The 15,462-nt window shown below is 50.3% G+C and overlaps 1 protein-coding gene across 13 annotated transcripts in view; it reads left to right on the top strand.

The window, feature by feature from the left end:
* DCTN1 (dynactin subunit 1) overlaps positions 1 to 15,462 on the top strand; it is a 73,125-nt gene that overhangs the window by 37,478 nt on the left and 20,185 nt on the right. For 5 of the 13 annotated variants that reach the window (XM_089526481.1, XM_089526476.1, XM_089526474.1 and 2 more), the window contains 2 exons: positions 4,547 to 4,564; positions 14,230 to 14,250. The exons of 3 other annotated variants lie outside the window; for them this stretch is intronic. In XM_089526481.1, the coding sequence (XP_089382607.1) occupies positions 4,547 to 4,564; positions 14,230 to 14,250 (39 nt within the window). The remainder of the gene's footprint in view (positions 1 to 4,546; positions 4,565 to 14,229; positions 14,251 to 15,462) is intronic. 5 more of the 13 variants (XM_089526479.1, XM_089526478.1, XM_089526475.1 and 2 more) reach the window with 2 other exon arrangements.

Genomic DNA, 15,462 nt, shown 5'->3' with positions numbered 1-15,462 from the left:
GGTGTGCCTAGCCGAAGCCTCTTCTCCATCCTCCTCCCTCTTGAGATATCACTGGAATGGGCTCTGGTTTCCGAGGCGCCCTTGGCGTTTGGGCTCACTCCACCTGGAAGCAGCTGTGGCAGCGAGGCTGAGAGCTCCCAAGGGAAGGAGGACTGTTTTGAACTCAGCCAAGCTCCACTGTCTGCCTGCCTCTAGCCTTGTGGAGAGATCTGGGCCCCAGGGATCTCTGAGCATTTGGTGTGTAGCTCTCTCCTCTGCCTCATGATCAGCTGAAGTTAAACCCATTAGGCAAAAATGAATATGTCTGCAGGTTTGGTTATGTGCTTTATACAAGCTGACAGATGTCTTTGAGCCTGATGTTGGATGTGATTCTGTTTTTGGAGCACAGAACCCACGCGGCTCTTTCAGGAGAGAGGCTGCTATTCAGTGGTAGAATAAGGCTTTCAGAACAATAGGCCCTGATTCAACTCCCAGCATCACCAGCCAAAGGATAAGGAAGCAAGATAGGCTGCCTCTGCCTCTGCCTCCCTGGCCCTGAGAGCAGTTGCCAGCCAAGAGGGAGCCACAATGTCTGGCCTGGGCTAAGCCGTCTTTTTCACACCTGCCTTGCGTTTTGTCTGTGTTTCTACTACCCAAGTTTTATTTGAAATGGTGTTAAGGCTGCCTTCAAGGAAGGAGCCTTCCCTGTAAAAAATGTTTTTCTTTCTGCCCTTTTCCCTCACTTCAGCTGGCTGTTTGCAAAGTGAGGGCTGTATTTCCACGCAGCCGTCTCCCTGCGGTGCAGAACTGCTGTTGCTCCAGCCCTTCGTGGCTTTTGGGGCTTGGAGGCTTCTTGCCATGGCTTGCTTTTCTGTTTGCCAGCCCAGCACCATCAGGTGCAGCTCCCTGGCATCTGCCGCCTTGTACCAGGCCCAAGAGGCCTCTCCCTTTAAGAATCAGAGATGCTCCTTACTGAGAAGGGCTTACTTTAGCCCCATCACGCCCAATGAAGTAGGGCTGACAGGACTGGCAAAGGTAAGGGTTAGCCAAAGTAAATCCCCACTTCAACGGGTTGCCTTTTGTTTTCTTGCTATGCCAGTATACATTGATTAGGGAAGAGGAGGAGGAGGAGGGGTGCAGCTGTTAGTGCATGGATGTCTAAGGGTACATTTTAAAAAGAAAAGAAAGATTAATATGCAGATGTAGAGGAGGGCACAGCCAAAACTCTCCTGAATAATATTGCCAAGAAAGCCATAGGACAGGATGTCCATAAGTCAGCCTTAGCCTCAAGGCCTGTGGCAGCAACAACAACATCCAGTCTAATTCACATTTGGGCCATATGCACCAAGGGTTCTGATTCTTTCTTGACCTGGCCCAATTGCTGTGATGACAGGTCTGTAGTAGGAGAGTGTGGGAGGCCCCAGGAGATGGGCCTCACGCAGACCAAAGCATTTGGCAACTTGGATTGGGCAATTACAATGCCAGGTTGGCCGCCTGGGGAGACCTTGGAAGCAAAAAGGGTTCTTGGCCTGCATGCTGCCTTGGCAGAAGAAAAAGTTTGCGGAGCTAGCAGATTCAGGTGCGTGTCCTTAATTTCAGCGAGCGCCAGCTTTTCTCTGTCACAGAAATGAGATGCTGCCCGTTCAGTAAGTGTACGCAGCTCGACAGCAAAAGCTGACAAATCCAGACTTTGAGCTAGTTGCCCAAGCCTTGGGCCACCTCAGTGTCTTTAAGTTCCTCCCCAGCCCCCAACTCGTGTGTGTTGTTGTTATGTGCCTTCAAGTCGTTTCTGACTTACAGCAACCCTAAAGCAACCCTATTCCGGGTTTTTCTTGGCAAGATTTGTTCAGAGAAGGTTTGCCATTGCCTTTCTCTGAGGCTGAGAGAGAGTGACTTGCCCAAGGTCATCCAGTGGGTTTTATGGCCGAGCTGAGAATCGAACCCTGGCCTCCAGAGTCACCAGTGTGCATTTCATGTATACCTTAGCTTTTTGAATGCAGCAGTTCCTTGCACATCTGAAGGGTAAAAAGGAGTGTGATCCTAGAAAGCAGTGTCTTCAGGATAAGTCTTCAGGATAAGACTGGGCAGCTGTGGTCATGGGCAGAGCCCCAGGGTATAAGCCTTGTTGCCAGGCTGGTGCAGGGCTCCTGGAGGTGTCCTCAAAGAAAGGCAAGACCAGGGCTGCAAGGCTGTTGTGGGGTCCAGTCTTGGAGGCAGGTATTTAGTAGAGCCAGCCCAAGTGCATAGCTCCTGAGCATGTACATTTCTGTGTGTGAGTGAGCTGGGGTGTGCTTGAAAGAAGTGCAGGGGGAAAGGACAGTGCCCCCCTCTCTCTCCTAGACATGCTTGCAAAATTGTTGAGGAGGATGGATGTACAGAAAGTACTAAGAGGTCAAAGCTGGACAGGTGCTGATTCATGCAGGATCGCATAATCATGTGTTTGTGGATGGTAAAGTGTGCTAATTCTCACTCATGTGAAGTCGAGGCTTTCATGGCCAGCAAGCATTGCTTTTTGTGGGTTTTCCAGGCTCCATGGCCATGTTCTAGAAGAGTTTGCTCCGCCTGCATCTGTGGCTGGCATCTTCAGAGATCTTCTAGAACATGGCCACATAGCCCGAAAAACCCACAAAAGATTTATGCACACTCAGTTCATCTCATATTCCCGAGTGTGACATGACCCAGTTCATCATTCTCAGGTACTAAAGGGTCACATTTAATTTCTTCACTGCCTGGTATTTTATAAGAAACGCAAGAGTGTTTTCTCAGGAAAGGATTCAAAGATATAGCTGTGTTACTCTGCAGAATCAGTATGTAGAGCCCCTTTCAGACTAATTTGTTTCCGATTGTCAGGAAAGGGAGTGTCACAAGAGGAGATGTGCTGGGTCAGTTCTAGCCCTTGGGAGACCCACATTGGGACATGAGTTCAAGAGCACAGGGCCTTCATGCTCCTCTTCTCTAGTGTTGGCGGCCTTGACTACTAGCCTTAAATTTGCCCAGTCACCTTTTAAAGCCATTCAGGGTTGGTGACCATATATTGTTCTCCTCCTTACTCACCACTTTTAAAAAGCTGGCCAGTCCCAAACTTTATAACCTTTTCCTTAGGGAGGTGTTGCCCCAAATAATTGCATCCAAACAATTGGATGGTGTTAGCATATATAGTCACTTCATTGTTTGGGCCTATGATCATTTTTGACCATCTAAAAATCATCGCTCCTGATAAAGATCCCTTTGGGGACTTGTCTTTTCTCATTCCCCTATTAATTAGAGTCAGTCAGAGGCTATCTTCTCTTATCCCACTCCTGTCCGATTTGCTCAGGAGTGTTCCATGGGAACTTTGCCAAAAGGGCTGTGGGAGTTTTAAGTAAATGGCATCTCCTGAGTCACTCTTGTCCATGTGTCTAGGGATACATTCAGAAAAGTCCAAAAAGTTAATCAGCTGCAGCCAGCCATGGGGCCAGTGATGTTGGGGATGCTGGGAGCTGCACTCCAACAGCACCTGGAAGGCCACACAATGCCCAGCCCTTTCTGGGAGACTTTGCAGGAGGGAGGGAGTCTGCAGACTTGCCTCTCACAAACAGGCCCAGGCTACGCCTTAGCTGCACAGTTTTGCCTTCCTGGAGGCATTCATTTTACAGGGAGATCTGTAGCTGCGTGTTTTATGGGGCTGTGTGTTCGTTTGCCCTCCAGCAGCAGTGAGAGGAGAACCTGGACCATCCTAGGGAGGATGGTTTTGCCCCTGGCCCAGCCCAGCCCTCCTCTTCGCCTTCATTTCTTTGCAGGGCCACAGGGGAGACCCCTGGGAGCCCCAAAGGTGGAGGGGGTCTCTCAGGGCTCATCTGCTGCTGCTGGGCAAGGAAGCCCTGCCAAGTCCCTTGGCTGCTGCTGAACTGGAGCCTCATTAGCCGGAGACGGCTGAGCAGACGATGGCGTTGCTAAGTGACGCAAAGGAGGAGGACCGCCACTGCCTCAGTATCCTCCCCAGCATCATTGCATCCTTGCCTTTGCCCAAGGGGAAGAGGCACCCCTCCAGTGCCAGGGCATCAGGCAGGCAGGCAGCTGGGTGTTTCGGCCGCCTGGGCCACAGGGCTGCTAGCCTGGCGGAGCTTGGGCAAGGGAGGGGAGGATGGAGCAGTGGTGATGTAATGAGCAGCCGGCCAAGCGGGCGGTGGTTGGAGAAGAAGGGATGTGCGGCCAGCCCTCGGTGCTGCTGCTGCTGCTGCTGCTGCTGGGATGCTCTCAGGCTGTAAAGGCCCAGTGATCCGCCCAGGATCCCGGAGGAGAAGCCGCGGCTGGATTCACGGGTCAAAGGACAGCCGAGGAAGGAAAGACGACACAGAGCTGCAGCCATTTGCAAGATCTGCTGCTGCTGCTGCTGCTGCTGCTGGAGAGGCTGTGCTGGGGAAGAGGAGGAGGAGGAGGAGGAGGAGTGCGGCATTGTTGTGACCGAAGGGTCTAATATTCCACCTGCCTCTCTCTCAATCTCTGTTTTTCTCTCTCTCTGTCCCTCCCTTTCTGCCTATCTCTTCTCTGCTTGGCTCCGTCTCTGTCTTCTGCAACCATGAAACAGGCCGCAACCACACGGAAGGTACAGTCTATCCGATGGGCCTCTGTCTCCATCGCCGCAGTTGCTTTTGCTTCTCAGCCATTTCCATTGCTCCAGGGAGAAAGTGGACTCGCTTTTCAGTTTGTCTCCTTGGACTTGGCCAGAAGGGATAAGCTGGGAATTGGGGGAAAGGGGAGGAGACGGAGATGCTGCCAAGATGCTTGACTCTAAGGCGACAACATGCGTGCGTTTTGCTACCTGCCATTCCGTTCAGAGTTTGAGTTCCCCTCCCTCTTCATTTCCCATGTTGTTGCATGCAGTGCATTTCCAGCTCTGATGCATGGAGGGCCAGTGCTGTGATCATGGGGGGAAGGCTATGGGGAGATGGGCTTCAGAAAAGTTGCATGTTGATGGGTTTCTTCCTTCCCCTCCTCCTCAGGCTGGCCGATCAGCCATTTTCCTCTGCTTTTCCCTTGCGTCTCTTCAGCTGATCATGAGGCAGAGGAGAGAGCTACACTCCAAAGCCAACTGGCAGACAGAGCTCTGGGGCCCTTCTCCAACTTTGAGGCCTGCTTTTTTTTGGGGGGAGGGGGGTAGCACACCTGTCTGCTTAGGTCTGTAGCTGCCATTCCCAGGGTCTGTGGGCTGTTCAGAGGCCAGTGTGCAAGTTTTGTGCCGCAGTGGGAGCATAGCCTTGCTTGAGTGAGAAACGACCCCGATGCCCGATCCTGGGGTGCCTGACGGACTGAGGGGTGACAGGTTGTTGCTGCTTGTCTTTAGGTCTTTGGGAAGATCTTGCCTTGAAGATCCTGCCTGAGAAGATCTTGGTAGAAGCTAGTTCTTGCATTGCCCTTGGGGGCTCACTGTCATGGCCTCCTGGCAGAGCTGGGAAACCCACATCCATTTTAGCAACGGGAACTGAGTGGCCTCGGTTCTCACTGTGCATGGGTTTGGTGTATGTTGTCTTACCTTGGCTACAATCGCTGCACAGATGAGGGCAGATGCCTCTCTGAACAGACTGGCTCCATCTTGGAAGAGGTGGCCTGTGTCAGGGGGCCCTTTGGGTCTCCTCAGTGGAAGGTGGTCCTCCTGGCTTGGCAGTTCAGCTCTTGGAAAGTTCTCCTTTGCCAGTCTGACCATGAGGACGGCCCTCGAGTAGCAGCAGGCAATAAGGCTGCTGGCAAGAAGAAAAGAGTTGGGCTATTGCCTGGGTGTGAGGACCCAGAATTAAGTTTGCTTCCATTGCATGCAAGCCTTCTTCTGTGGCAGCTGGATTTGGCCCCACGCCATAAGGCTCTGTGGAGTTCCCTAACCTGGCCCTCCAGATAATTTGGATTGGACCGCTCATGGGCCCTCACCATTGGCCCTGTTAGCTGAGCCTGGTGGAAGTTGTTGTCCAAAATGTCTGGAGAGCATCTGTTTGGGGAGTCTGCTGTAAGGCATGGTCAGGACACATGGACCGGCCAGGCTGCCTGTCACCCACCTGGGCACATCTGGAAGGGAAGGAAACATACAAGGAAAGGCACCCATGATGGCAGTCCAAGGTGGTTTCCCTGAGTGCTAAAACAAATGTGCCTTTGGCCCAGGGAACACTATGTCTGGATTTTGGAAACTAGGACCTGTACTCTTAAGTGGTCTGTTCCCAAAGCAGCCCTACCCCTTTGAATTCAGCCATGAGTGTGGACTTCTTGCCAAAAGTGCCTGTTGTGGTGTGCAGCTACCAGGAGGAGGCGGTGGGTGGGCGAGGGGACGGTCCCCCTCCACTCGGCTGCTGGGTGCAGGTATCCATCCCAGTCTGATACCTGGTGGCCTTGCCCATCTCTGTGGCAGAAGGGGGCTTTTGTAAGCCAGTTAAGATCCTGGTTTAGGAGACAATGCAGCCTTGAGGAGTAGATGGGCCAACTACCTTGACATGGGACAGCCCAGTTCCTGTGGCTCAGGAATGTTTGCAGTTGGCCTCTGGAGATTAGGCGTTCCTGGCAATCTAGTAGATCACTTGGTGATTTGTGAGTTTGGACAGCTGTTGAGTGAGAGAATGGAAACCAGATCAGAGGTGCATGAGAAGCTGTAAGGGAATTGTAATCCCCTACTCCAGGAGAAAAAAACTTGCATTGGGGGGTGAGAGGTGGACTAGAATGGACCAAACATGTGAAAAACCGAATGCCTGAAATGTGGACTCAAACAGAACATGGAGTGCTGCTCAAAAAGCATTGACTGCCTCCGGTAGAACCTTTGGAATGGTGCCACTTTTGATGTGAGCCTTGCTTTTGGTGAAGGCCAGATTCTCACCAGGCTCACTCGGGGTTTTCCCACTCAGGCTTTGGCGCCTGCTACGGTTTCTGCCTGGCTGCCTCTGACTTTGCTCTCTTCTGGCAAGGCAGGACCTTCAGCCGCTGGGCTTCTTCCCCCATTTGTTCGCAGCAAGGCCTCTGCGTGACACAGTTGTTGAGGCAAAAGGCTCACCTGGGCGGAAATGAAGGTTCAGAAAGTGAATCAGGAAAAAAAATGGTTTTTTCCTCCCCTGGCCATCACATCTCTAGCTCAGGACGGGGTGCAATAGATGAGAGAGAGAGAGGAGTCCATCCTACTTGCCTAAATGGGAAAGCATCCCCTTCGTCCATCTCATAGTCTTTCTGAAACCCAGAGTTGGGTGATACCTCCGTTAGTTCCAGCCAAATATACTCAAAATTACAGGAACATTTTAAAGATGCAAACCTTTTCTTCAGGGAAGATGTTGCAAAAGGCAGAGGTGTGTGTGCGAGGAAGACGCTAGGTTGAGGTTGTACCGTGGCATATGTCTGGTTAACAGCTCAGGATGGAATAAAGGAAGAGGCACAGACTTTGGTGGTCAGCAAATCATACAGAGTTCAGACTACACCCAGAGCTGTTGGGCAGCACCACCAAGTACCAGCACAATGTCCCACACTTGGAAATATACACTCCAGCCATTGCTTGGTTTTGTCTCTGATTATGAGCAAAACACAGTTTCCATGTGAGACTGCGAAAAAAATAAGGAAAATACCCTTTAAAAATATTAGCAACGCTAGATGATTTACTACATAAGAGCCAACACATGCTTCAAAAATAATTGCATTTTAATGAGTAAGGTTATGTATAATATTGCTGTTTCTTCAGAGGCATAGCTGTGTTAGTCTGGAAAATCTGGATGCAAATGGATCGTGTAGCACCTTTGAGACTAACTGAGCAAAAAAGGTTGTAGCATAAGCTTTCCCAGACTTGGTCTACTTCCTCAGATGCATGAAAACTTATGCTACAGAGTTAGTCTCAAAGGTGCTACAAGATCCCTTTGCATACTACTACTGCTGCTACTACTGCTACTACTACTACTACTACTACTAATAATAATAATAATAATAAATGATTTATTTATAGCCTGCCAATCACAAGGAATCCGGCCGGGTTACAGCAATAAAAATACATAAATATAAAATACATAAAAATAAAAAGGCCCTCTTCTTCTTGATCTAGCCCTGATGGAGATGGGCCAGCCTTTTCACTCTCTCCCAGGCCAGAAGATGACAGCTGCCATGGAGGGAGGGCACTTCTTCTTGAGGCTAGCCCTGATGGAGATGATGTTTATGGTGCATGGATTGGATACCACTTGGCAGTGGATAAACCCATATGGATGAAATGTTAACTGGAGCTGGCCTTTCCATAACCCCAGCAGGGACTGAGAGCCGCTGCTGTGGAAGAGGGCATCCCTGTCTGTGGGAAGAGACTATGAGGGGCCAGGGAGATGGGCTTGACCTTCGTGTGGCCATTTCCCATCTGGGAACAGGGCAGGTGCTTTGCCATTCATGCTAAAGTACCAATGGCCGCTGCGCAGCTCCTCCTGCTCACCTGTGCGCTGCTGTTTGGGGTTCCAGCAACTGTGCCAAGCCAGGCGATGGAGGAGGACTTATATAACAGCATCAAATATTTAGTCTCTGGCATTCTGCAGCAGAAAAGGCCAGGGTTACCAAATATTCAGGAATGGGACAAGGGGTGCCCACTGCACGCTGGGCAGTCCTGGCTTGAGTGCCCACATCACCCACTTGGGCAGAAAGAGGCCTTGGAGCACAGTGGGAGCCAAGTGCCCTTCCAGATGTTTTTGTGATGGGGGAGTCACAGCCCAGCAACTCTGGAAGGCTTCGTGACTGCCTCCCCCAGCCCTCAAGTCTCCAACAGTTGCTGGCCTGATCCTCTTTTTCAGAAAGGTTCTCTTACCAGAACGCCAGGCGCAAGCGTCTTGAAGGCCACCTCGCATCCTCCTGGGCCAGGGGCTTTGGGACCTCCAGTTATGGTGAGGGGCCAGTGGGACTAGGCATGGTTCCTTCCTGGTAGCTTCATGCTACTGGGTTTGGTTACGGATGCTCACTTGGACAGGGCTTGCCATCCTCCTGGCCTTTAACTTCCTCCGTCTCAAGGTTCCTACCATGTCATTGTTGTTGTTATTAACATTTATACAGTGCCATTGAAGTATGTGGCGCTTTACAAGTAAAACAGCCAAAAACATTGGGTCCTGCTAAAGGCATGCAATCTAAAATTTATATGTATACATGCAAAGAAGGAATAATGAAAATGTAAAGCTATACAATACAATTGTAAAACAAATTATCCAGATAAAATAAGAGAAAATAAAATATAAAGCAAACTGACAAATACATATTATCAACATGTTGTTGTTAACGTCCCTTGAGTCATCCTTGCCTTTTGGCGGCCCCATGGATAAGGCATTTCCAAGACCCTCATCCTCATCCTGCACAGTTCCTGGAGGCTCAGGCCCATGGCTCTCTGCTCAGTCTGGCATGTGGTTTTCCTCTCTTTCTACTACCCTTTACATTTCCTAGCAAAACATATAAGATTATAAAACAATTCAAAGATACAGCCATGTTAGTCTGGAAAATCAGTATGCAAAGGGATCTTGTAGCACCTTTGAGACTAACTGAAGGAAAGAGGTTGGCAGCATGAGCTTTCCTGGACTTGAGTCTTATTCCTCAGGTGCATGTTTCAGAAGGAGGCTCAAGTCTGCAACAGTTCATGCTGACAACTTCTTTCTTTCAGTTAGTCTCAAAGGTGCTACAAGATCCTTTTGCATGGTGATGATAATACAATATTAAACTAAAATTGCAAAAGCATTGGAAAGCAAGAAAGTTTTAAATTGAATTTTTAAAATAACCGGGGCAAGAGCCATCCGCGAACGTTCAGGGAGGCAGTTCCAAGTGTAGAGGAGTGAGTGAAAAAGGATGAAGCCGAATTAAGGAAGAGGAAACCCTCGCTTTGGTGAGAAGCCTAGCGTTCCCACAAGGCAGATCTCAAGGAGGCTGGCAAAAGGGAATAAGGGCTGAAAGTGTGTGGCAGCATGCCCTTTTGAAATGTTTCATGTGCAATCCTTCTGGAAGGTCTCTGGGGAAAGTCTCATTGAAGAGATAGAGGGAGGCACATGGCCCTTCCATTTGGGAAGACAAAACAAGTAGCAGTTCTCCGTTGAGTTGGTCTTCTGGCTTCATTGGCAGATGCCGAATTTGTTCCATTGTTTTTGAAGCATCACATTTCCCCATGCCTTTCCCCCTGCACTGAAGTCTTCCGTATGTTTAGTAGGAACAGAAGATAGACGGGGTCTTCTTGGTGGCTGCTTCCAGGCTTTGGAATTTCCTTTATTTTATTTCTTGCCCTTTTAGTAGCTAGGATTTAAATATTTTTAAATTCCATATTTAGTTTAATTACATTAACTCTTTTTACCCATCTGTATTGTTTTTAAATATCTGTGTCACTTATAACTTTGGTTAGCCCACCTTGATTCCTGGCTCTTCGGGGCTTGAGAACTTGGTGGGCAAAAGTCGCTTGCATCTAACTTGTCTTTGAGGTGTCATGGCCAGAGCAAGGTATAGGGAGATACCTCCTGCAGCCGTGTGTCCTGCCATGATGGCCACTGACCAGTTTGCATGGCCTGAAGACCCAGATAAAGTCCTAGCAAGTTTGGGGTCACTGGCGTGCTTGACCCCAAGAGGCCTGGTGGAGTGGCTAAGGAGGACGGGGAACATAAATGTCTCCTCAGGGGGACCTGCAGCCTTCAGGTGCCTGTTTTGAGATTCTGTCTTGGGGGGAAGGCATGCCACACTTGTATGGATGCCGCAGGACTAAATTATTCCAGCCCAATCTTAGGTTTTAGTCACTGTACTTGAGCATCACTATGTGTTTGTATGCCTTGTCTTCAGGACTTTACAATACAGAATCTTGGAAAGGCCCAAGGGTTGCCCTTGCCCTATTTTCACAAACCCCAGAACTTGCTGGGTCACACCTGTCTCCCTTTCCATCCCCTCAAACCCAGAAGTGGGTGAAAATAAAAAGAAGGGACCATTTTGGACCTAAAACAAGTGGGAGGGCTTTTGAATGCTCATGTGTGAGGCTTGTGGGGGGCACTTGTTCATTTTGGGGCTGAATTCTCCCTCCCTCATAGGAAGGATCTGTAGGGAGAGGCAGGATATAAATAAAAGTTGTTGTTGTTATTACATGACGAGTTCTGGAAGAATCTAAGGCAGCTCTGAGGGCCACACTGTTGATCTTGGCCAGCCACATCTGTCCCACATGTCGCACCCTTCCCACCCTTGATCCTGACCCATTTCAGGGTCTTTAGGACTGGTTTTGGAAGCAAGGCAGCTTTGGCGGCATTGGCAGGTGATCCAGAGAGGTTGCCTTCTGGATGTTCCATCTGGGAAAGACTTTGGGGGCAGAGGCCCAAGTGGCTGGTCTGGCCCTTCCTTGGAAGAAGCCTCTGGAAGGAGCGGCCCTGGAGCTTTCTTTGGTGCCTTACCCCATTGGCACCTTCCTCTGGGGCCATTTCTGTCCGTTTAACATCTACAGGGAGCTGGCAGGAGAGATTGCCCATGGATTTTTGTCATCAGAATGCTGATGGTGCCCAGCTCTGTTTCTCCTTGCCATCAGAGCAGCTATTGATGGCTCAGATGAGAAGAAACAAATGGATGCTTAATCCAGAGGTGATCCTGGTCAGCGGAGAGTTTGACCCTAGATCTGAGAGTTACCTGTATTTTGAAAAGGGGAGCAGTTTGGGGTTATTCCTGGGTCCTGCTTTTCACCTGGATGCCCAGAGAGTTATGTGGCCAGGGGTGCCTTTGCCCAGTTTAGCCTGGTGCTCCAGTTGTGGCCATTCAGGCAGAGATCATCCCCAGTTATGCATGCCATAGCTATATCCAGGCTGGATGACTGCGAGGGGCTGTGCCTGCGCCTGCCTTGGAAAAGGTGTTGGAAATGGCACTGTCTGGACATTCAGAAGTGGGCAGCAGAGATCTCTGCAGGCCCTGGCTCAAGGGTCATGGAGCACTTGCTCTGCAATACCTGCCCTGGTCACCAGTTTGTTTCCAGGAACCACTTGCCACACCAGTGACCATCTTTCCAGCCCAAAGTGGACTTGGATCCCCAATACCAAAAGGATCCCCATTCCTTCTCCTCCCATGCTGTATGTGTAGAGGAGAGATTTCCCTGTGAGATCTCTTTCTGTTTCTTTCCTCTGCCTTCATGGTCTGGTCTGGCCTTTTCTCTTTTTTCCTTTTGCCAGTGAATGAAAATGTTCCTGTTCCAGGAAGCATTTATTTCACCAGACAGATGATATTGGATGTATTGGATGTAGTGGGTCTCTGTTTTAGAACATTTTTCGTCTACTGAGCCTTTATGCAGCCTTGCTTGGCTTTTCACTATTGTAAACCATTTTGGAAATGCAAATGTGATGGAAGGGTGAGAGTATTCAGTTTTCTAAATAACATAAATAATACATGAGTCCTGGAACCCTCCTGTGCGCAACTGCCTTCCTAGGCATATTTGCTTAGTAACTCCGATGGAACCAGAGCCATCTGTGCCAAAAAAAGAGAGGCCTCTCCGTGTGCCAAGGCAATTCAAAGGCTGGAGCCAGAATGGATGTCCTCTGCAGAACAAGCCAAGGGACACAGATTGGGCTGCCTCCAGAAGCATCTTGGGGACCGAGTGACTCTGAGGCTTCTGGCAGGGCTCCTTTTCCCAGGCGTGTCTTTGGAGACCCTGCCAGGGACACAGCCAGGTCCCTTCCTTGATATGGAGCGTTGCAGGATTGCCAGCAAGTGCTTGCGGGGCAAAGAGGGTGGATGAGTAGGTTGGGAGAAAGAACCCCATTGGGCTGACACACGGACTATTACATCATGGCTACTCCCCATCACTTCTCCTCCAGCCTGGCTTCTGAGATTTTGGCAGCCAGCCGGCCCTGTGGCCTAAAAAAATTAAGAATTAAAAACTGAAGGCTGAAAATCTAAAGAGGCTGGCCTACTCCTGCAGCTGTTTTCTCACGACAGCCTTGCATGGAGAGATAGCAACTCCCAGAAAAACTTGCAGTGGCATCGAGGAGCTATTTTTGGCTGTCCAGAGCTGGGCATCACCAGCCCAAGGGAGCTCTCAGATTTGTTCTGTAGACGGAGCTGGTGGCAGTTCCTAGTAGTTGGCCTTTGCATGGTTGGCATCCAAGGAGCAGGGTGGGTGAGAGCGGTGCTTGGAGCAGCCTCCCTCTTCTGACAATGAGGACTTTGTCCGTCTCCTCTCTTGCAGCTGGCTGAGGTGGGGTCTGCCCTCAAGGCATTCCCATGTCAGCTACTGGGAAAATCAGAGCCATAGAGAAGGCAGTTGCTGATGCCAGGGTGAAGTCCTCCTTTGCTGTTACAATCAACAGTGTGTTCCAGTGCTAGCTAGCCTCCCGGCCTTTTTGGAGGCAGTGCCTGAGCCCATCCTCCTATCCTTGTAGGATCTTAGATAGCTCTGCCCCACTGTGTGCTGCAGATAGATCTGCCCCACTTTGAGCTGCCTGTAGCTTCCAGGCTGGCATCAAAAGCCTTAACCAGAAAAAAAGATGGCTGCTTGCTCCCTCCTTTGCCTTGTGGGCAACCCTTGAGTTGGGGCCTCCTCCTGCAGGCCAGGTTGGACCCGAGAAGTGCTCATCTGCCTCGTCTTCGGGGAAGAGCTGTGTGCCTCAAGCAGAGCCCAGGTCCAACCCCCAGCACCCTTCCCGGGGAGGGCTGGGGGGCAGGGAGCCCCTTCCCCAAACCTTGGAGTGATGGTGCTACTCTATGTAGGTACCCTGTGTCCTCAGTATTCTTCATCTTATTCCTGTGGCTGCCTGATTCTTGGAGTCTGGGAAGCCAGTTGGGGGTCTCAAACGCAGACTGGTTTAACTGGCACCTGGACCAAGGACCTAGGGAGCACCTGTTTTGGCCTGACCAAGTTCCAGTCCCTGTAGATGACGGGTCTCCCATTAAGATTCAGACCATCTGTCCTGGTTTGCGGACTTTGCCCCCAGAAGCTTGTCTTGGGCAGGGGACATGAGAAGGAAGCCCCCCAGCTTTGCCTGGTCCTCCGTCTTCAGAGCATGTGCATGCCAGGCCACCTCTTGAGTTCCTCCTGGTGGGAAGGGGGCCTTCCTCAAAGCTTGAAGGGGGTCGACTGTGGGTCTGGACTGCATGTGGGGCAGTGGCTGTTGGGCGGGCAGGGACATGGCTGGAGGAGCTGGTGCCGGGCACACTAACCACACTGCCCTGTCTTTCTTGTTTCCCCCTCTGCACTTTGTTCTGCTGCTCCTGCTGCTGACGCCGGTGCTGTCTGTGTCTCTCTGTTCCTGTCTCCCCCTGTTTGACTGTCTCTCCTCCTCTGCCTTCTGCTCCTCTGGCTTCCAGACCACCACCAGGAGGCCCAAGGTGAGAACCCCCCTGGGCTCAGGTCACGCTGGCGCTGGCTGGAGGGTCTCTGATTCAGAGGGGCTCTCTGTAGGGTCTCTTCCACCTTTAGACCAGCACCTCTTGGCTAGTGGTGACCAATGATGGGGAGGGCCTGCAGAAGATGGCCACTTGGAAGGCAGACTGGCTCAAGCATTATGAGTCTGCATATTGCAAAGAAAAGCCCAGGCAAAAGTGCTCTGTACTTTGCTCCGGTTGCCAGTGGCCAGTCCTTGCAACTCTGCCCTGCTGTCTGAATCACCCAGCTGTGACCTGCAGAACCCAAAGGTTCCTAGTTGCCTTAACGCAGTCTTTTATTTATGTGGCCCAGTTGCACACGCTGCCTTTTCTCTTCTCTTCTCCCGCCTCTGCCAGGCAGCAAAGATGCTCTCTTGGCAGCCCCCCAGCCTTGACAGACTTTGCCGCAAGGCCAGATGTGATTTCCATTGGTGCTCATTGGTCCAGGCTTACATCTCTTCTGTTTGGATTGGGGATGGGGATGCCACTCTCAAGGACCCCAGGGACATCTGCAGGGACATTGCTCACAGTGGAAGTTATGGCAGCGGTCCAATGATCACTGCAATCCCTGGTGTCCCCTTTCAAGGGAGGTTGGAATTTATATTGAGTGTTTCCAATCGGTGGGCCATGGTTTTATTTTATGTATTTTTGTTATAATTTGAATTCATTTTCAGTAGCCTAAGATTGCTTGAATAGTATGCCATCTCTTTGTGCCAAGAGGTGACTTATTTCTCCCAAGTGCTTGAAAGCAGCTTCACTTTTCAAATTTGGATTCTTTGTTCTTGGGTTCTTGTTCTTTTATCTCTTTTGTTAAATTCCTGAGTTTACTGCTTCCATCATATTTTTTATTTTGTCCCAATTATATAATATGCTTCTCTGTTGGCTGTTTAGCATCCCTGCTCTTGGTTTAGATTTCCATTTGATTTCTCAGATCTAATGGTAAAGGTCTCTTGCTCTACCATTTTGGCATTGCACTGATTATTCCCTTTCCCCCCAAATGCAGGTTAGAGTCATAGTATCGTAGAGCCAGCCACTCCAGCTCCTTGCCATGCAGGAACACACATCCAAAGCCCTGACAAAAAATGCCCATCCAGCTCTGGCTCAGAGACCTTCAAAGAAGGAGAGTCTATCATCCAATCAGCTGTCTAGGTGGAATACATTATCTTGTATTCCTGC

This window comes from Sceloporus occidentalis, unplaced genomic scaffold (genome assembly GCF_023333645.1).
Source record: "Sceloporus occidentalis isolate IW3139 unplaced genomic scaffold, rSceOcc1.0.p SCAF_5, whole genome shotgun sequence".
Taxonomy (NCBI): domain Eukaryota; kingdom Metazoa; phylum Chordata; class Lepidosauria; order Squamata; family Phrynosomatidae; genus Sceloporus; species Sceloporus occidentalis.
The sequence above is the reverse complement of the archived record's forward strand: the minus strand, read 5'-3'. Positions and strand labels throughout refer to the sequence as shown.